Raw genomic sequence first — 25,591 nt, 5'->3', positions numbered from 1 at the left:
TATTACGAAAGGTAGTAATTATACAACTATTTGTGTGATTTTTCATGTCTTCCCAGAGCTCCCAAACTCTAAATCCCTTAATTATTTGTTCATTTTCATAGTCCTAGCCTCACTTTGCCATGGCAAGCAGAAAGCACTCAGAAAAAACATAACGGATAAAAAAGAACTGGTCAGAAAGAACGAAAACCTAGAAACTGGAAACAGAGCCCGTATAGGGCGTCATCACGTCGCTCCAGAAGCCCCGCCCCAAAGGCGGGGGCACGCCCACCTGGCAGTCGGCGGTCACGTGGGACTCAGCCGGGGGCTGCGGGGGAAGTTGGGCCAAGATGGCGACTACGAGGAAGATTCTGCCGCGGAGGCTGGTGGGCTTGGCGTCTCTCCGGGCTGTAAGTGCCCCGGCCCGCCGAGGGGTGGCCCTGCAGGCACCATGACAGTCGGGGTCGGAGCCCTGGCCCGTGGCGGCAGCTCTCTGAGAGGCGAAGCCGGACAACTGCTCAGGCCACTGTCGGGAGGGCCTTGGAGTCTCGGATCTTTGTCCCGCCCAAATCCCTTGAGGGGCACGGGGAAACTGAGGCCCAGAGATGGGGAACGGCTTTCCTGGGTCGTGGAGACCTGGGGCGCCATCCCAGGTGTCCCGATTCCGTCCAGGGCTCTTCCCGGCAACCCTGGTACCTTCTCCCTCTGAGCTTCCGAGCTCTCCAAGCTCCTCAGTAGTGAAAATCACGAATAACCTTCCAGTTCCGAGTGGAAAAAAGCAAGATCCTCCCCCTCCCGCCGCCTGCATTTCCAGCTCTTGTTGCGTTTGGGGGCGCTTAGAGAGCTATCCTAGCGTGCCAAGTAGGACCAGGGTCGCGTAGGACCGCGTGCGATTCCCTTGGAATTGTACCTTGGGCATGTTCGATCCTTATGTTTCCCCCTCCCCTGCTCAGTGAGTGGAGGGAAAGTCTAGGAGACCTAGCTGAATGAGGGGTTGAAGAAATTGTTTTGGCTAGAGCCGAAGCTGTGGTGTCCCAGTGGTTCTGACACTTTCTAGGTCGAATGACAATTATTTGCTCTCTAAACCTCAGTTTTCTCATCTATAACATGGGTGAACATTACCTCAGAGTTCTTTGGAGGTTAAGGGAAATGTAGGTAAAGCATTTGACATTGTTTTAGCTCATAGTAAGTGGTAAATCAGGTGCGTTATTTTTGCTTGAAGTTTAGAAGGAGTTATAAGTGTGTAGTGGGGAAATTACACTACGTTGGCAAGTGGGCCCCTCAGAAAACCACTTTAATGTCTACTAGGCTGTCCACCCCTACCAATTATTAATGTGTAAAATAAAGATGGTACTTGGAAAACTAAGAAAATTGCATGAGATGGTGGGTATTGTGCTTTGAAAAAATTCCTGGTGTAATGAGGGAGTGGTCACAGGCGCTCTGTGGGGTTACTAGCAGAGGCTTGATACCAGACGGTTCAAGGCCAGACTTCTTCACTTGCTGGCTGTGTGATTTTGGAGAATCTTTCTGAGGCTGTTTCTTCCTGTATGAAGTTGAGATAATGATGGTCCCTGCCATGTAGGTACTAAATGAGGTACTGATCCTGAAGTTAGCCCTGGGCTTTCGTTGGTATTAGCTGTTTTGGTATAGACAACGCCATAGCTCAGGAGGCGTGGCCCAGGACTTCGTGGTTAGAGGAGATCATCTCTGAGCAGAGCTGTACAGAGGGAATGAACTGGGTGTTTAACCAAGACAAGAGAAGACTGGGGGGGACAGAAAGGTGGCAAAGAGGCAACGTGGCCCAGGGGATAAGAGCAGCACTGTAAATCAACACTGCCAGGTTCAGATAATGACTCGTGACCAGCTAACCACGTGACCTTGGGAAAGTTACTTAATCTCTGGGCTTCGTACTTTTCACAGTAAAATGGAGATTGTAATAGTTCCTACCTAATAAGGTTGAGAGGATGATATGGGTTAATATGTGAAAGGCTCTTATGAGTGCCTGGCAAATATTAAATTCTTAATAAATGTGAATTATTGTTTTATTATTATGTGAAGAGTTATTATGGGGAAGGATGTGGAATCAAGTTCTGTTCTAGTAAAAGGAACTTGGAAGCAGGTCTTGCATGCTTTCAACAAGGCCCTGTTACGTCCCAGGCCTTGGAATTACAGCAACGGATAAAACGAAGTTCCTGCCTCATGCACACGGCTTACGTTCCAGTGGGATTGACTTAGGGCAGTGTACCAGCATAGGCTGAACATCCCTGTTGTAGTGACATTCGACTTGCAGGGACCTTCCAGCCTAGCCTGTTGACTTCATGAAATTCAGTGGCTCATCAGCTTAGTCTCTAGGAAGTTTTGCTGACAGAGAGCAAGGCCAGTTCAGGTGAGTTGTTCACCTTCCAGCTGATTCATAGCAGGGATGTTTCCTTCCTTAAGGGCTTGGGGTGTTTGGGACCCTTAGCAGATTACCCAGTGCGCTTCTCCCCTTGCCCCATTGCAGTGTGTTTATCCAGGTTAAATCTGGTAAAATGAAGTTAATTGGAAGAGTAACAGTATTAAAAACAGAGGAGAGAGGAAAAAGAAGCCTCATACTGCTTGGTGGTAAGGAAGGGAGGATTTGGGGCAGACTTTAAATGGAGGAGATTCAAAGTCTTTTTTTACTGTCTTCACCTGTTGGTGTCCTCTCTCCCCAGACCCAGTCCTTGTCAATACCCAGACTATGACTGTAACAGAACAAGGCCCCCTCCATCCCCCAAAGCCCACAAAGTCCAAGGCTAACTGCTCCTCCCCATACCCAGGAATTGCCCTCCCCCTGGGGTGGCTATGCCCTTCGTGCATTTATTTGTTGTTTCAGTGACTTTTTAATGCGTGCCTGCTTTGTGCCAAGTGCAGGGCCACACATGAGGGGTGGAGCAGAGGTCGAGACAAAGTCCGGTAGAGCTTCTATTCTCCTGAAGGAAACTGAGTAGGCATTATTGTCAGGGCTCGGAAGGAATTAGTGTTTGTTTGTTTGTTTCTTTATTTTAAAAGGGTGGGGGCAGAGGGAGAGGGAATCTCAAGTAAGCTCTACGCCCAGTGTGGAGCCCAGTGTGGAGCCCAGTGTGGGGCTCAGTCTCACAACCCTGAGACCATGACCTGAGCCGAAGTCAAGAGTTGGACGCTTAACCGGCTGAGCCGCCCGGGCGCCCCAGGAATTAGAGTTTTGAAATAGAAAATGATGAGGGCCACAGGATTGGCAGCTTTACAAAGGGCTGTCAGAAGAGGCCCATCTGGCTGAAAGGTGAGAAGGAGTCAGAGACGGAAGGGCAGGTGAAGAGCATTCTGGGCAGAGGGAACAGTAAACCTCGAGGCCCTGCTGTGGGAGGAAGGCCATGGGAGCTGCAGTATAGGGACCTCACCGGGGGAAGTGGGGGAGTTGAGACAAGGAATGAGTTCCCTGAGGGATGTGGGACAGTAGAAACAAGTCATGAGTTCACTGAGCTCAGCAGGAACCAAATGATAAGAACCTTCTAGCCCATGGTGAGTGGGGTAAGGGGATGAGTCAGGTTTCTGGCTTAAGCAATAGAATACATGTGTTACTGTTCACTGAGAAAGCATGACGCCAGGCGGGGCTTTAGAATTCAAGCAACTCTGTTTGGGGCCCTCTAAGTGTAGGAGGTGCAAATAGGTTTGTGTAGGAAACATCCTAAATGCTCAGCTGGCAGACAGGCAGTTGGAAATGGGCTGGTATTGGGGGCATGAAAATCTTGCCCATTCCTCCGTGAAAGGCTTCTGTTCTTTTTGTTCTTCCTTCTAAAACAAACCGAATGTGAGAGATATGTAGTGTTTACAGTGAGAAATAGCGCTTCCTGTCTCAGTGCGGATGGATGCGTTCTTTCGGATTTGTCTCCTCGGAGAATGTGACAATCTCCTCCCGTCCCTTTTTGTTTCCTCTTTTAAACCACAGGTCAGCACCTCTTCTGTGGGTACTTTCCCAAAGCGAGTGAAAATTGTGGAAGTGGGTGCCCGAGACGGACTACAAAATGAAAAGGTAAAGATGGAAATCAGCCACAAGAGGTTTCTCGAGCAGTCTGAGTTGCCTGTGGTGGGCGCAGCGGGGATGGACAGAGCTAGGCAAGATATGATCACCCCCCGCCCCCCCGCCCCAGCGCAGAGCAAAGTCGAGGAGGCCTGGCAGGTGCGGGTGACAGTTAAGCAAGCATCAGGTGTGGCGTCCCTAGGGTCCGTCTCAAGGCCCCGGGCGGCAGGGTAGATGGGAAGGGCTGCAGGAGAGTGAGGGAGGGTAAGGGCATGCCTTTCATCTGGCAGTTCCAATTCCACGTAAGGGGACTTACCCAAAGGACATCACAAAGGCCACATGCAAAGATTTAGCCGTAGAGATGTTCCGCACAACCTCGTTGTGATAAAACAGTTGGAAACCACCTCAGTGCTCGGTGTGGAGCACGCTCACATACTTTAAGGACTTCAGTAGATGGGTTAGGAGGCTGTTCTAACAGAGGAGCATGTTAAGTGACTGAAGCAGATTATAAAATAATAGACATGTTCTTTAATCTTACACTTTCATGTAAAACAAAAAATAGTTTCGTCTCTCTGTGGGAACCTCTGCCTAGAAAAGGATCGAGAACAGTGCTATCTGGTAGCACTTTCTGTGAGGATGGAAACATGCTAGATGTGAGCTGTCTTGACACGAGGCTGTTGAGCGCTTGAAATGTGGCTGGTGTAGCTGGGGAACTGAAATTTTGTTTTTATAGAATTTAAATGAATGTGAATTTAAATAACCACATAGTATTGGACTACACAGATCTAGGAAGTCACGTTATCAGGATGTTACTAGTGTTATCTCTGGGAGATTTTAAGGATAGTTTTCTTTTGTTTTGGCCATGTTTTCTGAAATAATTGTGCATTATTTTTTCAATCGGAAAATCTTTTTTTCCTTTTTGGAAAGCATAGCTTTAATAGTGAGAGCGTATTGCTAACAATAAGCTATAAGCTCTGTGAGGGCAGCCTCGTGTCTGTTCTGCTCACCGCTCTATCCCCAGCACCTAGCACCACGCCTGGATCATGGCGGACTCTCAAAAAATACTTAGGAGATGGATTAAGGTAAAGCAATGAGAGAGAAATTGAGGGGGTCGGCATGAAAGGGCCTGGTGAGAAGGAGTTCTTGGAATTTTTTTTTTACCTGATCCTGTAAGCACTAGGGAGCCATGGAAGGCTTTTGAGCAGGGAGTAAAACAATGGAGACTGTTTTAGAAAGATTCCTGCATGGGATGAATTGGTGGAGTGAGACCATGCCATAATATACAGGGGAGAATGATAGTAGATTCGGGAAGAGGGAGCCATAGAATGTGGTGAGCAAGTAGGCCTTGTGGGGGAGGGAGAGAAAGAAGCAGTAGGCCGACCATGTGAGGGTGAGGCCCGGTGCCAAGTGGGAGGTGGAAAAGGGGACGGTGTGATACTTTGGGGGCCCCATCTCATAGGTCGCACACAGAGGGCTAGTCATCTCTTCCCTTTCAGGTCATGGCACATTGCTCTCAATTTGTTTATGATGGGGTCATAAACTAACAAACAGCTAAGAAAAAGCCTTTACGATAGAAAAATATTGTTTCCATGTAAATATTAACTCCTTTTCAGACGAGAAGCTGCCTCCACTGCAAAATGCTATCTGTGGAACTTGAAGATGTCCCCCCCCCACCCCGTTGGCATGAATCACATGTGACTCGGTGCTCGTGTTTGGACGCGGAGATAGTGAAGTGCATGCCGTAGCAAAGCTCTGAACTAACAGGCCCTGTGTCCGACACCATTTTATTCCCACTGTTGCTAACCTGTCTTTTCTGGTGTTTCTTTCTCCGTTACAGAATTTCGTATCTACTTCTACGAAAATCAAGCTGATAGACATGCTTTCTGAAGCAGGACTCCCTGTTATAGAAGCCACCAGCTTTGTGTCCCCCAAGTGGGTTCCCCAGGTGAGCCCCAGCCCTCAGTAATAAGCGTTTCTCAGATGAGAGAGATGTGAAGTTTTGCATTTGCCCTGGAAGTAAGTAGAAGCTGGGAACGTAGGTCTCCAGATCTCTGGCTTGCTCTCGTCACTTCTAGGAGCCTGGAGCAGCAGAAGACCATCACCTGATGGCAGCAGGCTTGGATTCCGTCTTGGCTTTGCCCCTGACTTGCTTGGGGACCTTAGCGAGGTCTTCCCCTCTCCAGGCTGAGGGTGACCTCTCAGGCCTCTTTTGGCTCTGGAAGTCTAGAATCTCTAGCCCCGTCTAGAGATGTGGTGTCTGTGTCTGTAAAAGGGAAAGACGGATGACTCCTATTTCACAGAAAACCATCAAGTGGGAAGAAAGGTCCTGTTTCAGCTGAGTGTTAAGTAACACAGAGTCCATTCTCGGTAAATGGCTGGTAGTGTTGTCACTGCTTGTGTGAGGCTGGCGGTATTAGCCATAGAGAGAAACTGGGGGACTTACCTGCCCCAAGGGGCCTTCGGGCCCATCAGCGGTCAAAGAGTGAAAGCACTGGGGAGACACAGCTCTGCAAAAGGACTCATTCTTCAAGGGTTCTGGACAACAGATTTTGTGATAAAAACCTTTTCTCTGCCTGAGCTCTCTGCCTGCCTTGGCAGTGATCTGGCAATGTCTCCTTTGGCTCCCAGATGGCTGACAATGCTGAAGTCTTGAAGGGCATCCAGAAATTTCCTGGCATCAACTACCCAGTCCTGACCCCGAATATCAAAGGCTTCCAGGCAGCGGTAAGAGACTCGCTTGACTGTCTTGTCGCTGGGCACTAGTCCCTGCCCTGGGCTGTCTGTCTGAAGGGCTTGTTTCCAGTAGTGATGAGCACTGACAGAAAGACCCAGGGCAGTCCTGACCCTGCCACTCCCGGCTGTCTGACCTTGACCAGCTATTTAACCTCGCCGAGCCTCAGATTCTGCCTATAAATGAGGGCTGATCGTGGTGCCTAATGGTGGGCGGATTTCAGAGGATAGAATGCACCCACCTTACTTAGCAAGAGCTTGGGAGAAGGTAAACGCTTTATAAATATTAGCTCTGTTGTTATCATCCATTTCCTCTTTTCGAGAAAGGTGATCACACTCCCCGCAGTGGTTGCTAGGATCTGCCGTCTTTCTTAGAGTGTTAGACAGGAACGTCATGGGGATGCTGAGTCTGAATTTAGGCAGAAAGCTGTCCTTAAGAGTGACAGCCTGGGCGGTGATGGCAGAAGCAGTGCCAAGGGTGAGGCTGCTGCTTTAATGGCGATAGGATTCCCCGTGTTCATTTGCTAGGGCTGCCATAAGAAAATACCAAAAGCCAGGTGGCTTAAAACAACAGAAATGTCTTCTCGCTCAGCTCTGGAGGCGAGAAGTCTGAAATCCAGGCGGTAGGAGGGTGGGAGCCTCCTGAGGGCTGGGAGGACGTGGCTCTCCTAGCTTCTGGCGAAGACTGGCAATCCTTGGCATTCCTTGCGTCGTTGACGCCTCACTCCCATCCTGCCTCGGTCTTCACCGCCTTCCCCTGTGTGTGTCTTCACATGGCCTCCATCTTAGAAGGACACCAGTCCTGTTGGAGTCATGACCACTATGGCTTCATTTCAGCTAACTACTTCTGCACCCACCCTATTTCCAGATAAGGCCGCATGCTGAGGTCCTGGGGATTAGGACTTCTACAGATCTTTTTTTTGGGGGGACACAGTTCAACCCATGATGTTCATGTGTTATGAAATTTGCTGTAAGACTCGAGTTTTTGCCATGCTGGAGTTCCTTGAAGAGACAAAGGCTGATAGGAATTCCCCCTGCTGGCAGGTTGCTGCTGGAGCCAAGGAGGTGTCCGTCTTTGTCGCCGCCTCAGAGCTCTTCACCAAGAGGAACGTCAATTGCTCCATTGATGAGAGTTTACAGCGGTCCGACGAAATCTTGAGGGCAGCTCGGGCCGCCGCGATTCCCGTGCGCGGGTGAGTCACGCCATGTCAGTGCTGCCTGCATTTCCTCAGTACCATTCTGGAAGGGAGCCAGGTTGAGACTCAAACCACCACCCCCTGCAAACTCCTTATCCTGGGTGCAGGCCGCGCATGCTTCACACCTTGACATCCTTCCTCAAGTAGCTGTGGTCAGAAGAAATCCTGCCCAGTGCTTTCTCCACCCCTGGTTTTGGGGTCAGTTCCCTAGAGGAATCCAGCAGGACAGGACACTCTCCGGGGTGTGTGGCGGTCGGATGAATCCCACCTCCAGCAGCCCCTCTTCGCATGTGTCTGAGGAACCCCCTCGGCCTCCAGGTCTCCAGCATCACATCTTTCATGGCAGGAGTGCCAGGCATTGTCCCTGTGTTACCTGACTGTGACCTCACGGTCACCCAGCAAGCAGGGCTGTTCCTGCTTCCAGGGGACAGAACCGGCTCAGGAAGACTGAGGAGTCAGCTGTGAGGTCGCGCCGCTGTCTGGCGGGCTCTTTCAGAAAGTGCACATGTGATGACCTCACTGCCTGGTTAAAACCTGTCAGTGACACCCCAACTCTGGACTCTCACCTGGCTTCCGAGACACTGCCTTTCTCGGCAGCCTCATCGTTCACTGCCACTCCGTGTCCAGCCTGACGGGGGCTTCCTTCCGTGCGCCCACGCTCCCTCTCTCTCTCGCCTCTGCGCACTTGCACTTTCCGTAGCTTCAGAACTCTCTTGTCGCACATGCCGCTTGTCCGGGCTAACTCCTGCTTGTCCTGCAGCTTCTCCAGGGAGCGTTCTCTGTCCCTCCGCTGGTGTTAGCGCCCGTCGTCGGGCTCTCGTGGCCCCCGGATATCCTCTGACAGAGCACTTCGCTGCGTGTTAGCTTCTCCCCTGTCTCCCACCCTGCTGGGCCCTGCGCCCCGTGAGGGCAGAGCCCACGTGCCGCTGTTCATGGTGGGCTCCCTCCTGCAGCGCAGGGCCAGCACGCCGGGGTGCTCGGGAAGCAAGGGGTGGCTGGCTGGGGGCGTACATGGGGAAGCAGGGGCCCATGGGGCTCATTCCTCAGCATCTCCCTTCTTGCTCAGCAGTGACTGGAGAACAAGGGGAAGAAGGAAGTTGGGAAAAATGCCCTGAGATCTTTGAGCCTGAAATGATGTATCCAGGCAACTTTTGTGATGCCTCTCACACGCAGAGCAGCTTGCCAGACTCTAAGAGGCTTAGTGGGGCCTTAGCTCCAACAGGGCAGGTGGGAACAGAAGCCCACCAAGATCCAAAGATCCAGACTCCTTCCCTCGGCTGGCAGGTCGCCGTGATCGGCCCGCAGCCACCTGTCGGGCCACGTGCTGTGCCGCCGTGCTGCTGGCTCTGTGCCCGCTCTTCTGTGCTGCTGTGGCACGAGCGCGCCCTCTCTCCCATCTCAGGGCCTCCGCGCTGCTCTGCTCTCGGCCTGGGATGCTCTCCCAGTGGCTCTCCTGCCACCTCTGCCCCCCTCAGCTCCCGCATCACAGCCTGGAGGTCTTCCTGGGCCACCCTGGCTATGGCAGCCTTGTCTCGTGGCTCCTGCCTCATCCCCTGTTCTTCCCGTCACAGCACATCACTCAGATTATCTCACCCACTCCTTCGGTTGCCCTTTTATCAGCTCTCTTCCTACCTGGAAATAACCTCCGTGAGGGTAGGACCTTGTAGGACCTTGTCCGTGCTGTTCACCGCGTGCCTGGCACGGAGTGGGCGGCTCCGTCAGTATCCGTAGAATGAACGAGTGTGTGAATCCTGGCGCAGCTCCCTGGAGCGGCTGATCCTTGGCCCTCAAGGCCAGGCCAGCCCTTTAGTTCCTGCTTGGGTTTCATCTGTCCTTGGTCCCCTCCTGGGAGTAGGGGTCCCAGCTGCCCTGTGGCACCTGTCCTGCTTTATCTCACTGCCCTATGGCCCAGGTGCCTGCTCACTTTGCCCTCTCGGGCTTGCTTCTGTCCTCAGGCCCGTGCAGCAACCCCTGCTTCCCGAGCGTGCAGCCCCGGAGGCCCCTCCCTGCCCTGGCTCTCCACTGCCCCCTCCTGGCACCACGCAGCACTCCCTTTGTTCGGGCTCCGCAGTATTGAGTTTGCCTTTCCCCCAGGCATTGGACCTTGCCCCGCTTCAGGGATGGCTGTCAAACAGCTCCCCTGCATCAGTCCTGCGGCCCGGGAGCTCGGGGGCACTGACATCATCCCTCCCCTGTCCTCCCGCAGGTACGTCTCCTGTGTGCTTGGATGCCCCTATGAAGGGAAGATCTCCCCGGCTCAAGTAGCTGAGGTGTGTGTATCCGGCCGGGGCTTTTCTGAGGCTTGTCCGCCTTGCCTGCCACTGAGGTTCCCTCGCCACCCTTTCCTGATGGGTCACTGATGTCCTTCGTTCCCGCAACTCCTTCATGGAGCCCCTCTGGGAGCACAGCCCAGCCCTTGCCCCTGGAGGCCCACCTCCCGGCGTGCTCGCAGCCCTGCTCTCTGCCCCAGCCTGGAAGCCTCTTGACAGTTCACAGTCTGGTCAGCGGACAGGTGATAGTGGAGGTGACCTCTGGAGGGGCTCCCCACCCAGGGTCCCTGCAGTTTCTCCCTGTGGTTGGAGAGGCCACGCCCTCCGAGCAGGAGCCAGGCCAGCACTGGGGAGAGGGCAGTGTGGGAACTAGTCTGAGCGACCCAGGAGCTCCTGCCGCTTCGTTGCCAAAGTCACCCTGCAAATGTGGTGGTGGTGGTAGTCCGTTTCTCCAGCGAGGAAACAGACGAAGTGATTTGCCACACAGGTTGCAAACGGGGACACTAGGTCTCAGCCCGCACTTGGTTTCCCTCCAACGCCCCGCTTTTCCCGCACACCAGGAGCCGCCAGGACGGGCGCTTACTGAGACTGGCGGCGCTCCCGTCCCAGCCTCGCGTCCCAGCCGGTCCTCACTGCCGGCCCGCAAAGCCACACCACTGCTTCTCGCAAGGAGAATGGAAGCTCCAAACGGATCAGCCTTTAGCAGTGCTGCCCAGCCAGGGAGCAGGCCGACTGGGCCGGTGACCCGGCGCGCGTCGCTCCAGAGCCCGCGCCTTCGCTGCAGCCTCGGCCTGCCGCCCGGGCAGTGGGCTGAGCGTCACCTGCGCCCCGGCCCTGTCACACCGTCCACCTGTCCGGCAGCGCAGTGGCGGCGGCAGCTCCTCAGGCGGGGCACGCGCTGCGCTGGTTTCTCAGGGACTTCAGAGCTTTGCAGACGAGCTTCGGCAAGTGAACAGTTAGGTACTTCTATTAGAAGTCCAGAACTAGCCCGCAGACCCGTGAGAGCCTTGCTCTTGCTGAGGGTGAAGTCATGAGAGAGGAGCCGTTTTACTGATGGCAGTCATGGCTCTGACGAGCCTGGAGGTGGTCTGTGAAGGCTGGAGTCGGAGGCATGGGCAGGCGGGACAGGGTGGGAGGAAGTTCAGCGTTGCAGCCCACGGTTGCCCCAGGGGCCGCTGTTCCCTATGTCTCTGCTTCCCAGTGGGTAGAGTGGCGATTATCGTTCCCACTCAGAAAGTTGTAAGGAGCCAAGATCGGATAGGAATTTAGTGTTTCAGACAAGGAGATGTTCTGCACAGGCCCAGGACCCTTGCTTCTGAGGTCTTGGCCCCTGGCTTAAGGAATCTGTTGTCCTCCAAGTGCTTGCCCGCTTGCTTCCCCAGGTCACCAAGAAGATGTACTCGATGGGCTGCTATGAGATCTCCCTGGGGGACACCATCGGCGTGGGCACCCCTGGGATCATGAAGGACATGCTGTCTGCTGTCATGCACGAGGTGCCCGTGGCTGCCCTGGCGGTCCACTGCCATGACACCTACGGCCAGGCCCTGGCTAACACCTTGATGGCCCTGCAGGTATCAGGGTGGGTCTGAAGAGAAAGGTGCGTGTCTATTCTCCGAAAGGACACAGTGGCAGGACAGCTAGGTTCCCGTGTTCTTTCCAGGAGCATTCACGATACCTGTGTGCCGGGCCCTGGGCGGCCACAGAGGACACGTCGGACACGTGACCCTGGCCTGTAAGGGTGTGGGAAGGAGATAGTCAAGGGAGTTTCGTGGTAATCCTCGTGCGTTATGACAGATCGCGTGCAGGGAGCAGCGCGGCTGAGGAGGCCTCCATCCCAGCCGGGGAGGTCAGAGAGGATGTGCCGGGAGAGACCTGAATGAGAGGCCTAGAGGATCTGAGGAAGTTAAGCAGTTGGAAAAGGGAAGCGGGAAGCTGACTAGGCAGCCCTGCGCTGTAAGGCTGTGGTGGGGTTTGGGGAGGACACACCGAGCCCAGCGAGTGCTGTGACTGCGCATGCGTGGGAGCAGGCAAGGAGATGGTGGGGGAGGGGGAGGCGGAGAGGCAGGCAGAGGTCACTCCAGGGGAGCCTTTCCTGCTGTTCCCCAAAGATGGGACTGAGGCTTCAGATTGGGTTTCCCTTGAGGTTTGCTCCTTGGGCTGACCCTGAAGGGGGATTCCGTGGACTGGCCACCCCTCAGAAGGAAAGTTCTGAGTGTCTGACCATAGGCTGTGTCTGCATCTTGTGTCTGACCTTGCTGGCCTGTTGGTTGAAGTCTGGCCTGTTGTCTTTAAGTTTCCTAAAGCAGTCCTGGGCCATCTTTGTTCTTGCGGTTGGTTGTTTTTTGTTTGTTTCTTTTCTCTTTCTTTTCTTTTTTCTTTTTTTGGTCTTAAGTTACTTCCTAGAGGCTGAGGTCTCTAAGCCACATGATTCTGTAACTTTCTGGGTCTGTTTTCTCTGTTGTCGCTGTCCAGGTTAAGGTCTGGGGGAGGTTTGTGGGGAGCGGAGAACGGGGAACAGTCATCAGGAGAGTGGGCGGTGCTGACCCAGGGAAATGGGATAGGCCCCCTGGGGTTAGAGGCCCAACGGGAAGTGAGAGCAGCCTTAGGCGGGGTGCTGGGGGGAGGGTAAATGAATCGCAGTAAACAACCAGGGTCTGAAATCTCAGCTGTGGGAGGCGCTTCCTTTAGGTGTGATCACGAAGGGCCTGGGGAGATCTTTCAGGGTGAGGAGCGCGAAAGGAACCAGGGAAGATACCCCTGGCAGAGGAAACAGTGTCCACACTGTTCCAGGAACCAAAAAGAGAAACATTAACAGAATCCTTCGCCAAAGGAAAGAATAACTTTCAGTGGCATTTCGGGCAGCAGTTGATGGGGAGGTTTGCAAGGACCTCCCGGCTTTGTAGGCTCTGGTCCCCACAGTGACACCCGTGTTTCACCATCCTTGTGTTTCCAGATGGGAGTGAGTGTCGTGGACTCTTCTGTGGCAGGACTGGGAGGCTGTCCCTATGCACAGGGGGCATCCGGAAACTTGGCCACTGAAGACCTTGTCTACATGCTGTCTGGCCTGGGCATTCACACGGTAAGCGCGCCTGCCCCCTGGTGGTGACGGCCCCGAACTGACTGCACCTCTCCCTGAAGCCAGAGGACAGAAGCTGATGGTTTTGTTCAGGGGTTTGTGGTGACGGGACAGTGAAGAGGAAGCAGAGGCGGCAGCAGGCTGTAGGGAAAGGGCCACATCCATCACCTGAGTCCATTCCCTCTGGACCTCTGTTTCGTCCCCTGTAAAATGAGGGCCCAAGGAGGAGACGGCCCTCGCCAGGGCTCTGTCGGGGTCAGTGAGGACCCGCAGTGGTGGGTGGGAGGCAGTACCATGTCTGAGCTTTGGGAGCAGATGGAACTTGGTTTGAAACCTAGTCCTGCCACCCACAGGCTGTGACCTGACAAATGACTTGACTTCCCTGGGCCTAAGAAACGGGAATGCTGACGGCACCTCTGTCGTGGGGCTGTGATGAGGACTAGGTAGGAGAATGGAGAGTGCCCGCCGGAGCTGAGCACACAGCGTGCATCAGTACACGCGAGCTCCTGCCGCCGGCCGGCGTTCGGGGTGGCCCTGTCAGTTGGTGTTTCCCTCCTGGCTCGCTCTGCCTGGGAGTCGTTATTACTCCAGTACCCACTTTTTGACCGCCGCAGGCCAGGCCCCGTACTGGGCACTGGAGATGGGGACTGAACAAGACTGACGAGGTCCCTGCCCTGGTGGCAGCAGTAGAAACCATTCCACAGATGGAGGCATCTTATACGAGGGGAGTCCCGGGGGTGACTCCAGACGGCAGAAGGCTGCAGCCTTGCAGGCAGCAGCACAAGAGGAACAGGAACCCGTCTTCCCCTTTACTCTCTCAGTATCGGTTTTCCGTCCAGTCCGACGTCTCCCTGGGTGTTGCAGGCACGTCATGATCTCGTGCATCCTTTAACTTGTTTCTCAAAGGGTGTGAACCTCCAGAAGCTCCTGGAAGCTGGGACCTTTATCTGCCAAGCCCTGAACAGAAAAACCAGCTCCAAAGTGGCTCAGGCTACCTGTAAACTGTAAGCCCCTTTGGGGGACTCTGTGGGAATAGGGGCTCACGTGAATGATTCAGGAACGGGCACGTGGAAATGGGAATAAAATTAACAGGAGCGGGCATCTCCCTGGCAGGTCCACACGTAGGTCTCTCCTGCAAAAGGGAGGCAAGAGACAGGAGCGGCTTGGCCTCAGCCCTTCCCTGCCAGACCCGAGTCTGAGTGAGAAGCCTGGGGGGCTGCGGGTCTTGCTGCCCCATGGACCCACTGGCTCAGGAGTTGAATGCCTGGGGGTCCCCTGGAACCCAGCTCCCTGGTGCTCAGGCCCCACGTCTGGGTGAAATCCGTCAGCTAGCTACACAGCCTGACCCTGCTGTGCCTCTGGGGCCATCGCTGACTCCGTAGGGCAAAGGGGCCTGGAGGAGATTTTCCCCAAGCTGGCAGGGGGCATTGGCGGAAGGGGTGAGGGCTGAGCTGCTTTGGCGACCACCTGCCAGCTCCAGCATTTTTGGAAAAGGTCTACTCTGAACATGATTTTTGAACACAGCTTATGTAATTAAAGTTTTAATGACATAAAAGCATGCATGCCCCAGTATCGTGTTGTGCAGCTGTGTGTGATGAATGGGGGAGACTGGTGGGGAGTGGAACATCGTTACGGCGTGGCATTCTGAGAGGAACGCGCAGACTTGGAACTAGTCTACTCATCTCTGGATCTCCTCCGTTTCCCAACCTGATTCTCGAATTCATAATGACTGGAAGCCCATGGCCTTGGGCCCGCTCGGGCCTGGCCCGAACACCCTGGAGAGGTGGTGGCTGCAGCTCGTGGGTGTTGTCCCTGCTGGACTCCCGGCCCAGGGCATTCCGGGCTGGGCACGCACTTTGGCTCAGCACTCAGAATGCCACGACTTGGCCCCAGCTTTCCTTTAAACAGAAGCACCGCATCATTTTCTAAACGGCTCTGGTAGGCAGGGTGCGGACGGACCATCCCCGGCGGTTCGCGGGGAGGCCGGGCGCAGTCAGCAGCGCCATCTGCCCTGGGCCTCAGAGCTTCCCCAGCCCGCGGCGGCGGCGCTGCAAACCAGACGCCCCAGAGCCAGCTTCCTTCAGTCAGCGCCGCCCCGACCGCCTCTGCTGCGCGCCGTCGCTGATTTCCTGCGGGGCCGGCTCGAAAGAACAGCTCGGCGGGTCCAGGAAGGCTGGAGAGAGCGCGGAGCCGGGCTTCTAGAGCCCTCGGCCTGCGGCTCCCGCCGGGGTAGAGCTCTCGGGTGCCGCGCCGTGGGGAGCCGGCGCAGGCCGCCGCCGGCCGCCCGGCTCCCGGGTCCAGGCCGCGCCTCCCCTCGGTCCCACCCCCGGCAGCGAGCCGCGCCGCGCAGGCGCCTTGATGCCACAGCGCTTTTGGTCCTTCCGGCGCCTCGTAGCGCGTTCCCGGGTGACACGTTTCCTTGGGGGCGTGGAGGGGGCGGGACCAGGTGGCCCGTTGGCTCTTAAAGGGACCCGGACGCGGAGCGCAGGAGGCGGCGCCGCTGGAGCAGCGCAGGGCGCGCGGTCTGGAGCAGGTTCGCGAGGCAAATGGGTGGGGGGCCTGGCGGGCTCGCGAGGGGCTGGGAGGTCTGCGGAGAGCGAGGGAGGGCTTCAGGGGTCCGGGCCGCGTGCTGGGCAGAGTCCCACTGGGGCGGGCCCCCTGCAGCTCTCCGCTCCCGCCGCCTTGGCTGGGGCGGCCCGGATTCATTCATTCCCGATTTGGGGATTCCGAGCTCGGCCCCCTCGGAGCCACTGCCCAAATCCCAGCCCGACGCTCACCGCCTCCTGCCCTCCATTTTGCAGACGGGAAAACCGAGGCGGCGACAGCCGACCGAGGTCACCCCGTCGGTCCGGGGCGAGGCTGCCCTCACCAGCCTTCCTGCCTCTTGGGGTCCATCCGCGACCACTTTTCGGGCTTCCATACGGCGGGGTGGGGGTGGGGGCGGCCTCGGCGTCCGGAGCAAAGTCCAGCTGGAAGCAGTGGTGAGGGGGAAGGGTGAACTGCTTGGCGCGTTGATAGCGGGCTGTGAGCCTGGAGATCCGGATTCTAGCCGGGCTATCACAGCTGTGTGTCCTCAGGCAAATTACTCATCCTCTCTGACCTTAGTATCCTTCCCGGTAAAGTGCCAGCCATAACACTTGGCTCATCAGGATGTTGGGGAATCCAGGAAAATAATGCAGAAGTGCCCGGTACAGAGCCTAGTACGCAGCAAGCGCTCAGTCAAGTGGGTGGAGTGCATAAGCCCAGAGCAGGGATTGAGGCAGCCAGGAGGAAGGCGGCTGCGGGCCAGGCCGCACCGAATGAAAGACCTGAGTGTCTGGAGCCTCCTCCCCTCTCCCCTGCTCTGCCCGCAGAGTTTGTTCAGGGCGGAGGTGCACACCTGGCAGTGGAGTCGGGACCAGGGACACGTCTACGCCGCCCGGCTCCGTGCCGCCTAAAGTTGGGTGGGATCCTTAGCTCCCAGCGGGCAGTGACCCAGCTGGCCCTGGCATGCATTGGTAGAGGCTGAGCCAGCCTGACTGACCTGGGGTGCGGTAGGGCCCACTGCAGGCCCCCACCCTGGGGCCATTTGGTATATTTCCTGCTTCCTCCCAGCTGACTCTTGAGGTGGAGAGGGAGTCCCGGGAGCTGCCTAGAGCAGGAGATAATAATCGCTGGGTCAGTTTACACCTAGTGATGGCAGAGGGACTGGGAAGGCCTGAATTTGAGCAGACAGAGCCTCTCCCCGGGCTATGGGAGTCCCCGCGCTGCTGCCATGTTTCCTTCTGGCCGGGACTGCCTAGTCCCCAGACACCTTGGAGGCTTTAGGTTTCCTCTTCTCAATCCCAGGTAAATTGGGACTAGAAATAGCGGTGCCGGCAGGCCTTTCTAGTCACCTCATTTAACCCTCCCCCAACCACACGGTGTTTGTACAATGATAAGCTCCAACCTCTAGAGATGGAAAGTGAGGCCAGGAGAGGGTAAGTGATCTCCAAGGCCTACGGCCAGGAAGAGATGGTACCCAGACTAGGCCCAGGGCTGATTCCAGAGCCGCCCTGCTCACTGGGACGTGCTACTGCCTCCCTCTGATGTTGGCCGGCAGCGCTGCGCGGGCAGTCTCAGCTCCTCTGACGCTCTGGGTTCTGGGCCAGGTACCATGGCAGAGAAGGTGCTGGTGACCGGCGGGGCTGGCTACATCGGCAGTCACACAGTGCTGGAGCTGCTAGAGGCTGGCTATTTGCCCGTGGTCATCGACAACTTCCACAATGCCATCCGTGGTGAGCACGGGGGCGGGGATGGAAGGATAACGGGGTGGGGGGGGTTCCACCACTGCCTCCTACGGGTGTGTGTGCCTCGTCCTTTGGGAGCCCAGGACGCATGTCCTCCTTTGATGGTCTCCACATGCTCAACCAGGAAGGGGCTCCATGCCTGAGAGCCTGCAGCGGGTTCAGGAGCTGACGGGCCGCTTGGTGGAGTTTGAGGAGATGGACATCTTGGACCAGGCAGCCCTACAGCGTCTCTTTAAGAAGGTAGGTGCTTGGCAGGCAGGGGGCACTGCGGAGGGCGAGGGCCTGTAAAGCGACCTCTGACCCTGGCTTCACCCCTGCAGCACAGCTTTACGGCAGTCATCCACTTTGCGGGCCTCAAGGCCGTGGGAGAGTCCGTGCAGAAGCCTCTGGATTATTACAGAGTTAACCTGACCGGAAGCATCCAGCTGCTGGAGGTGAGACGAGCCGCAAGGTCCCAGACACTGGCGGGCCCCAAGCTGTACCATTTTAGACACACGTCCCTCTACCTCTCCCTACGTCTGCGCCTCAGTCTCCCCATCTGTAAACAGGAGTGCCCAAACCTCAGCCCCTCTCACCTGTGGAGGAGGAAGGGGGTGGGAATAACGTGCGGAGGCCACTGACCCCTCCCCTCCGTGGCCAGATCATGAGGGCCCACGGGGTGAAGAACCTGGTGTTCAGCAGCTCAGCCACCGTGTACGGGAACCCCCAGTACCTGCCCCTAGATGAGGCCCACCCCACAGGCGGCTGTACCAACCCCTACGGCAAGTCCAAGTTCTTCATCGAGGAAATGATCCGGGACCTGTGCCAGGCAGACAAGGTGAGGGCCCCCATTGACCCAGCTCCGGTCCCACGTACGGACCCAGGGCCTCCCGTGCACCTGAGGGTGGGATCCCGAGAGCCACCCACCCGGGAGGAAGCAGGGACTCTGGAAGCAGCAGTGACTTTGCCCACGGCACAGCACTGGCGGGGGTGGGCCTGACCCGGGCTGCTTTCCAGGGATGAAGATCAGGCCTGGATGGGGGGCGGGGTGCAGGTGAAGAGCTCTAGCGTCCGCCTGGGCACGGCCTGCGCCCTCCCCCCACCCGTGATCACCTGACTGTCCTGCAGGCCTGGAACGCGGTGCTGCTACGCTATTTCAACCCCACAGGCGCCCACGCGTCAGGCTGCATCGGCGAGGATCCCCAGGGCGTCCCCAACAACCTCATGCCCTATGTCTCCCAGGTAAGGGGGGGGTTCTGGGGGCGGCCCTAGGATGGGAGGGTACAGCTGCACTGAGGGCCCGGGAAGAGCTGACCTGACCTCCACCCCAGGTGGCGATCGGGCGACGGGAGGTACTGAACGTCTTTGGCGACGACTATGACACGGAGGATGGCACAGGTGAGCCCAGGACCAGGGTGGGAGCCAGGGGGAGAATGAGGTCCGACGGACACGGTGCTGAACAACGCCCCACCCAACCACCGCAGGCGTCCGGGATTACATCCACGTCGTGGATCTGGCCAAGGGCCACATCGCGGCCTTGAGGAAGCTGAAGGAGCAGTGTGGCTGTCGGGTAGGGAGAGGAGGGAGAAGCGAGGCTGGCGAGGGAGATGGGGGTCCAGAGGGGGTAGTTTGTCCAACCCGCTCACCACCCGTTCTCCCCTGGGCAGATCTACAACCTGGGCACAGGCACGGGCTACTCGGTGCTACAGATGGTCCAGGCCATGGAGAAGGCTTCGGGAAAGAAGGTAGGCCAGCTGTACCCCAGTGCCCTGACTTCCACAGCGCCCCGGGCCCCTCCCACTAGCCTTGCTCCCAGTCCCGCTCCTCCGCCTGCCTCAGTGCTGGGTGCCTGCCCCTGCGCTTCTGAGCCGGGTGGGCAGCCGGGTGGGCGAGGCCAGGCCGGCTCAGCTAAGCCACAGCTGCTTCCTCGCTTGCAGATCCCGTACAAGGTGGTGGCACGGCGGGAAGGCGATGTGGCTGCCTGTTACGCCAACCCCAGCCTGGCCCTCAAGGAGCTGGGCTGGACAGCCGTCTTAGGGCTAGACAGGATGTGTGAGTTTTCACCCCAACCCCGGACCCTGGGTGCTGGCTTGACCCGTGGGAGGGGGGCAGGGGCTGGGCAGGGGCTGCCTGGGTCTGAGCACGCCCACCCTGGGCTGCCCGAGATGGTGGGGGTCCTGCATTCCAATGTGGACCCTCACTCCACACCTCCCCCACCACAGGTGAAGACCTGTGGCGCTGGCAGAAGCAGAATCCTTCAGGCTTCGGCGCACAGGCCTGACCCTCCCCTTCTGTGCACCAGGAAAGGAAAGAGAACTGCCTGCTCTCCAGCCTCTGGTGGGAACCCGGGGCCCCGGCCTCCCCTACCTCAAACCCCAGCCGGGCCTTCTCAGCCCACCAGGCATGAGGCAAGGGCTCCACTGACCAGGAGTTGGGGGGGCTCCCTAACACCTCTGCAGCAGGGTCCAGGAACCCATCAGGACCACCAGAAGTGAACGGGGGAGCAAGGGTCCCGAGACAGGCACTAATTTATACTGCTCCGAAAGAGCGTTCCGAAGTATTTAAAATAAAAGTTTTCTAACACTGGGACAGATTCTTGCCCGTGATCACACTCTACCCCTTGGATAGAATCATCCAGACTGAGAGTTGAAGCAATTTAATTTTATCGGAATCCAGGACACAACAAGAAAAACACCCAAAACCACATGGAGACAGAAGACGAGACACAACTCCTCCCCCACCTCCCCCCTGGCCCTAGAGTGGGGACAACGTGGGGTGAGACAGCTGGGGGAGACCTTGAGCCTCAGTCCAGCCCTGCAGGCTCCAGGCCTGCGGGGGAGCAGGGTAAGGGGGAGGCAGGGCCCAACCCCCATGTTGGGGAGGCTAAAGGAAGGCCCCCTTCGAAGGACTCTGCCCCCTCACCAACACCCCTGCCCAGGGGCAGGTAGCCCACAGCAGCACGGGGGCCCAGGGCCATGGACACATTCATGATTGAGAAGCAGCTGGAGGGAAGGAGGAGAGACACACGATTATCTGGGCAGAATCACTTGGGAGTGGAGTGGTAGGTGGGGCCTGGGAGGGCCCCATGGGCCAAACCCTGAGGTCACAGGAGGGGGCCCAAAGCGGGGCTAGTGAGTGAGGTCCTGAGTGAGTGGGTCAGCGGCTGGGCCCCTTCCTCCCGCTGCCTACAGCCCCTCCGATACTGCTGCCGGGGGCCCTGCCTCCGGGGACACGGGAGAAGAGGGCGGCCCATCCCCTGCTGCAGACAGCCAGGTGGCTGAGGCCAGGAACAAAGGCCTGGCCAGGCCTCGGCCTGCCTGCCTGCCCCAGAGGCCTATGGGAAGAGGACAGGTCAGGGATGGTGGGGACAGGGGCTCGACCGGCTCAGATCCAAGATGGTGCCGCGCGTGCTGGGTCCCCTAGGAGCTGGGGGACTGCGCTGGAGGCCAGCGACTCTGGTTAGACAGGAGGCAGCAGCTTCTCAAGAAACTCCTTCACAGCTGCCATCTCCTGGGGGTGAGAAGGGACTGTGAGCGGCTCCCAGCTGCAGGGAGGAGGGAGAGGGCTGGGAGGAGGAAGGGGTACCTCATCACTGACCTGAGGACAGGAGCTGTGCATGACACCTGGATAAGTCTTGAACTGGACCCTGGCGGGTGTGACAACGGACCGGAGCTTCTCAGCCGTCAGGGCCCCAAACCGTACTGGAACCATGGGGTCCAGCTCCCCATGGCACTGAAGGATGGCCAGGTCCTTGGCACTGCCATTGGCTGCCTGTGGGCCAGACAGGACCTCCAGGGCAAAGCCAGTGCTTCGGCACAACCCCCAAGCCACAAGGAGACTCAGGGCAGGAGTGGGGTCATGGAGACACTTACCTGGGGGAAGGCCCGATGCAGAGGCAGCCAACAGCTCAATGCCACAATGCCAGCCAGAGGGTGGGGACAGGTAAGGGCTGTGTAGAGTGACAGGGCCCCACCCTGGAGGGAGGAGAGAATGAGAGGTCATGAGGGCACAGCTCACCTACCACCCCCACCCCTTCTCTCTCCACTCACCTGTGAAAAGCCTCCCAGGACGATTCGATTGGCAGGGATCCCATTCTTCATCTCGTGCTCAATCAAGGCCTTGACTGGGGGGAGGGACACAACTGGGTAGGGGAAAAGCTGCTGGAGGGCCCAGGGAAGGGAGCCAGATACTGCCCAGTGCTTTCTTGGGGGGCGGGGATGGAGGGCGGATGCTGAGGGGCTGGGGCCTTACTGTTCTCTGCGGCCTTCTTGATGCCAGCCTCGTCCTCTGGGGCATCTGGACTCAGCCCCATCAGGTCAAACCTAGGGGAGGAGAGGTGTTGGCTCCTGGGAGGCCCTGGCCCGCCCCCTGCACGCCTCTCAGCTCCCATCCTGTCCCCTCAACACCCCGGCCAACTCACCAGGAGGGCATCACCATCTTCATGTTGAGTGTCACAGGGATCCGGGGTCTGGGGAGGGGCAGCGAGAAGGGCCATCATGCGCAGAAGGGATGAGAAAGCCACGGCAGAGAGCCGGGAGGGGGCAGAGTAGCCCCTGGGGGCCCCTCCCAGCAGGCAAGGCCTGTGTTTAAGGTGTTGCCAGGCAACCTGCCACGTGGGGCTGGAGGCTGTGGTTGGGGCAGCAGCAGAGAAGCAGAGCCCGGCACTCGGTGTGATGGGGTTCCAGCTCCATGGGTGAGTACTTGGGGAAGGGGCACAGGATCTCCTGGTTCTAGGAGAGCCCTGCTCTAGGAGGGCCTAGGGCTGGGGGCTGGGGCTGCGAGCTCCACGGGAGTGAAGGCTGAAAATGGCACCTCTAATTGCCCTGGGCCCAGGCTGCAGGCTGCAGCTGGCAGGGAAGAACAGGCCTGAGACCACAGGACCACCCCCCGGCTGATTCCCATCCACAGCCCCTCCCTTGCTGGGGTGACACTCACGCATGGGGACAGATGTACTTGACGTGAGGGAGCCGGATGGTGGAGAGGGCGTCAGCCCAGCTGTGCCTGTAGGAAGGAAGGGAAAAATGGCACCGATGTGGGGAGGGAGAGAGGGAGGGCACGGGCCCCTCCAATCCTGCCCACGGGGCCCTTCCCCACCTTCCCAAGGAAGTACCCCCTCCCTCTCCAGCTCACTCACCCTGTGTCTCCAAGTCCATGTAAAAAAATAACCTGAAAAAGGGTCAGACGTGGGGAGGTGGGAAGAGGGCAGTCGCCACCCTGCTCTCATTCCCCCTCAGTCCTCTAACTTCGGGCCACCCCCTGCGCCCCCAAGGACCTGGGGGTAACTGTGATAGCAGCCAAACAGGCTATTAACCGGTTGCCGCCTGGCTTCAGGTTGCTCCCTTCTCAACACACCTCCATTTTTCCCCACATTCCTTCCAGCCAGTTTCCCCGGCTGGGCTGGGGGCTGGCCTAGGGGCTGCCAAGGGCAGGGGAGGACCCTTACCGCAGCCGTTTCCCGCTCAGCTCCAGACACGGTGGCAGCATCGGTGAGCAGGGGCACAGACATGGTGTTACCACACATACACTGCAGGCTCCACGGCTGGGGCCTGTGCAAATCCGGGGGAGTGGTCAAGAGCAAGACCCAGCAGGGGAGAGACTCTTGACACACGAGAAGAGCCTCGAGCCTCAAACCGCGGGCCCACTCAGACCGTCAGTGCCCTATAACACCCTGGGTTTCTGTCCTGGGCACCAAGAAAAGGCAGGCAAGAAGTCTGAGGCCAGAGCAGGTAGGAAGTTTGCCTCCATTCCAGGGCTGAAAAGCAGAGGAAGCCACCCTAGTGTCCCTGGTTCTGGCCCACATCACACAGCCTGAGCTTGCTGGAGACCCAGAGGGGCAGAAGTAGGGCTTAGGGACTGTGGGGGAGGGGAGCCTGGGCATCCCCTGCTGTTGTCCCCCCACTAACTGCCTCCTCCCTGCTCTCCAATCATCAAGCCTCTAACAGAGTCCCAGGGTCCCTCCTCCCCAACTCCCAGACCTACTGGGAAACCAAGGGGAGAGCGATGCCAGAAAAATATGGTTTTAGCCCCTACCCCCAAACCCCCACACACATTTTCTCCAACCTCCTCCCCAACATCCAGCCCCCACTCGGCCTTCACAAGCCATTTCTGGCTCAGCCCTTCCCAGAGCCCCTGGGAGCTGCCCATGTCCGCAGAAGGCACAAAGACTCCAGTCCACTTCCCACCCCATAACTGGTGCCCCACGCCCCACTGCATGGTGCTGCCTGCTGCTGCTAATGCCCACTGAATCCAACCAGGTCCCCCAGCTTGACCATGCTCTGGGACCCCCAAACACACAAAAGAAGGTGAGGCTGGTTGGCTCCTCCCCATTCTTAGCACCCTCCAAAGTCCTCAGAAGCTACCTGCCCCTAATTGCCTACCCTTCCCTGAGGTGCCCACCCACCGCCCCCCACTCTCCCTACCAGCTTCAACCTTCCATCTCTGACCCGAGTGCACATCTCCACGTGGGATCCCTCACCTCTGACCCCGGGGTCCCTCTTCCCACACGGGGATGTACCTTTTGCCCAAAGCAGGGATTTCCTTCTTCCCTCGCTGGGAGACTTCCACCTCTCACCCAGGGTCCCCCCTCTCAAAGTGATGCCTTCCCCCCTGACCAGGGAAGAGAGCTCCCCACAGTAACAACTTCCACCCTAACCCAGGGTCTCCCACTCTCCACTCTAGTAACGTCTGTTCTGACCAAGGGTCGCTCCCTCCCTACGGTGACATTTTCTACCCTGAGCCAGGACCCTCTCTCCTGGCCACAAAGGGGCGTTCTACTTTTGACCCTGGGGAGCCCCAGCCCCACAATGGGATCTTCCTCTTCCAACCCTAAGTCCCTCCCATCATAGCCGGACACCTTCTTGCCCCTTTCTACCCCCAAAGTAACCAAGACCGGCCAGCGCCTCTTCGCACCTCACTCCCCACCCCCAACCTTCACAACTGCGGTCCCCTCCCCACTCGCCGGGACTCCCGCGGAGGTCCGGTCTCCCCCCACCCGGTACCCTCCCTCCTCCGGCTGGCCGCGGACGAGGGTACCTCCACTCCCTGGGGGTTTCGAGACCTCTCGGGCGATTCTCCTCTTTCTCCTGCACAGACACACACTCTTCCCCTCGGCCGCCCCCGCCGGAACTTCCGTTCGAGTCCCGGGAACCCAGCCATCGCGCTGCCGGAAGTAGCCTGGCCAGCGGTACGGAACCCGGAAGTGGGCGTCGGCGATCCGCCAGATAGGAGCTGCCATGTTGGATACGGTGGGGCCACTCCCCGTAATGAAGCCACGGAGGCACCTGCAGAATCTAGACAGCGCGTCGGTAATTCCCCCCTGCTACCACCACCCGTGCGCCTCCTGAAGGCAAGCTATCCGGAAGGATGGCATCACACACTGAAGACATCCTTAGAGGCCATCTAGCTCTCCCGTCTTATTCTAAAGATGAGGAAACTGACGCTCAGGGAGGGAAGGGAACAGCAATCCCAGGATGACACTGATGCTGCCTCTCTGCACCTGCTTCCTGAGCTATAACACGGTGATAAACAGCACCCTGCCCACTTCACAGCTTTGCTGTTGGGCTCAAAGGAGGTCGTGTGGAAACACTTCATACACTGTAAAGTTACAGTGTGAGGACTTACTGACTAGAAAGGACCCTGGGAAAACACAGGTCACAGCAGGACAGCTGGACAGGCAGTGTTGTCTTAGTTCTGCCCTCAACAAGCAAGGCCACGTGGACAGTGTGCAAAATACCATCAATGAGCCCCAGTTGTTAAGAACAAAAAGGGCTTCATCTTGTCCCCATTTTGCTCCTTGCTGCACTGATGAAGTGGAAATGGGCTCCCGGTCCACAGAAAGGCTGGAAGGGGAAGCAAACTGAGTTGAAGGGCTATGTTCCTAAGAGAACATGTGGGCATCTACAGACAGGAAATGAGTGATGCTGCTACCTCAACAGCTTAGGACTCATTCTCCCAGTATAACCTACAGTTTTCTTTGAACTGAAAGAAAACAGTAAGCTTGGGAACTTCAAGCACTTTTCCAGGCTGAGAGGCAGTTTGTCTTAAGGGCTCAACAGGTCACAACGACAGCCTAAAAT

General features: G+C 57.5%; 3 protein-coding genes across 5 annotated transcripts; 2 read left to right on the top strand and 1 right to left on the bottom strand.

Annotated features, from left to right (window-relative positions):
• The first annotated feature begins 259 nt into the window (after nt 1–259).
• Nucleotides 260–14,839, top strand: HMGCL (3-hydroxy-3-methylglutaryl-CoA lyase). The gene is made up of 10 exons (XM_019802621.2): nt 260–386; nt 3,926–4,009; nt 5,835–5,942; nt 6,626–6,721; nt 7,772–7,920; nt 10,130–10,193; nt 11,576–11,764; nt 13,147–13,272; nt 14,176–14,273; nt 14,383–14,839. The coding sequence occupies exons 1-10, from the start codon at nt 327–329 to the stop codon at nt 14,585–14,587; spliced, it is 1,179 nt and encodes a 392-aa protein (XP_019658180.1). The 5' UTR covers nt 260–326; the 3' UTR covers nt 14,588–14,839.
• A 151-nt stretch (nt 14,840–14,990) lies between these two features.
• On the top strand, nt 14,991–20,105 carry GALE (UDP-galactose-4-epimerase). 2 transcript variants are annotated; one of them, XM_034646406.1, is made up of 11 exons: nt 15,649–15,802; nt 17,400–17,525; nt 17,662–17,777; nt 17,858–17,971; nt 18,178–18,354; nt 18,645–18,758; nt 18,848–18,914; nt 19,001–19,086; nt 19,184–19,261; nt 19,454–19,568; nt 19,739–20,105. In XM_034646406.1, the coding sequence occupies exons 2-11, from the start codon at nt 17,405–17,407 to the stop codon at nt 19,795–19,797; spliced, it is 1,047 nt and encodes a 348-aa protein (XP_034502297.1). In that variant the 5' UTR covers nt 15,649–15,802; nt 17,400–17,404; the 3' UTR covers nt 19,798–20,105. The 2 variants fall into 2 exon arrangements, with proteins under 2 accessions (XP_034502306.1, XP_034502297.1); XM_034646415.1 differs by lacking the exons at nt 18,848–18,914; nt 19,001–19,086; nt 19,184–19,261; nt 19,454–19,568; nt 19,739–20,105 and having other exon boundaries at nt 14,991–15,802; nt 18,178–18,454; nt 18,554–18,677.
• A 51-nt stretch (nt 20,106–20,156) lies between these two features.
• Nucleotides 20,157–24,776, bottom strand: LYPLA2 (lysophospholipase 2). Of its 2 annotated transcripts, none has more exons than XM_011228423.3 (10): nt 24,549–24,776; nt 22,960–23,062; nt 22,651–22,682; nt 22,452–22,517; nt 21,937–21,984; nt 21,768–21,838; nt 21,566–21,639; nt 21,389–21,490; nt 21,114–21,305; nt 20,157–21,026 (listed from the first exon to the last, which is right to left on the bottom strand). In XM_011228423.3, the coding sequence occupies exons 2-10, from the start codon at nt 23,035–23,037 to the stop codon at nt 20,976–20,978; spliced, it is 714 nt and encodes a 237-aa protein (XP_011226725.2). In that variant the 5' UTR covers nt 23,038–23,062; nt 24,549–24,776; the 3' UTR covers nt 20,157–20,975. The 2 variants fall into 2 exon arrangements, with proteins under 2 accessions (XP_011226725.2, XP_002913319.3); XM_002913273.4 differs by having other exon boundaries at nt 21,114–21,287; nt 24,549–24,771.
• Nucleotides 24,777–25,591: the final 815 nt, after the last annotated feature.

The sequence above is a fragment of the Ailuropoda melanoleuca genome, chromosome 2 (assembly GCF_002007445.2).
Source record: "Ailuropoda melanoleuca isolate Jingjing chromosome 2, ASM200744v2, whole genome shotgun sequence".
In the NCBI taxonomy this organism is placed as follows: Eukaryota; Metazoa; Chordata; class Mammalia; order Carnivora; family Ursidae; genus Ailuropoda; species Ailuropoda melanoleuca.
Note: the sequence above shows the minus strand (reverse complement) of the source record. Positions and strands in the feature narration are given on the sequence as shown.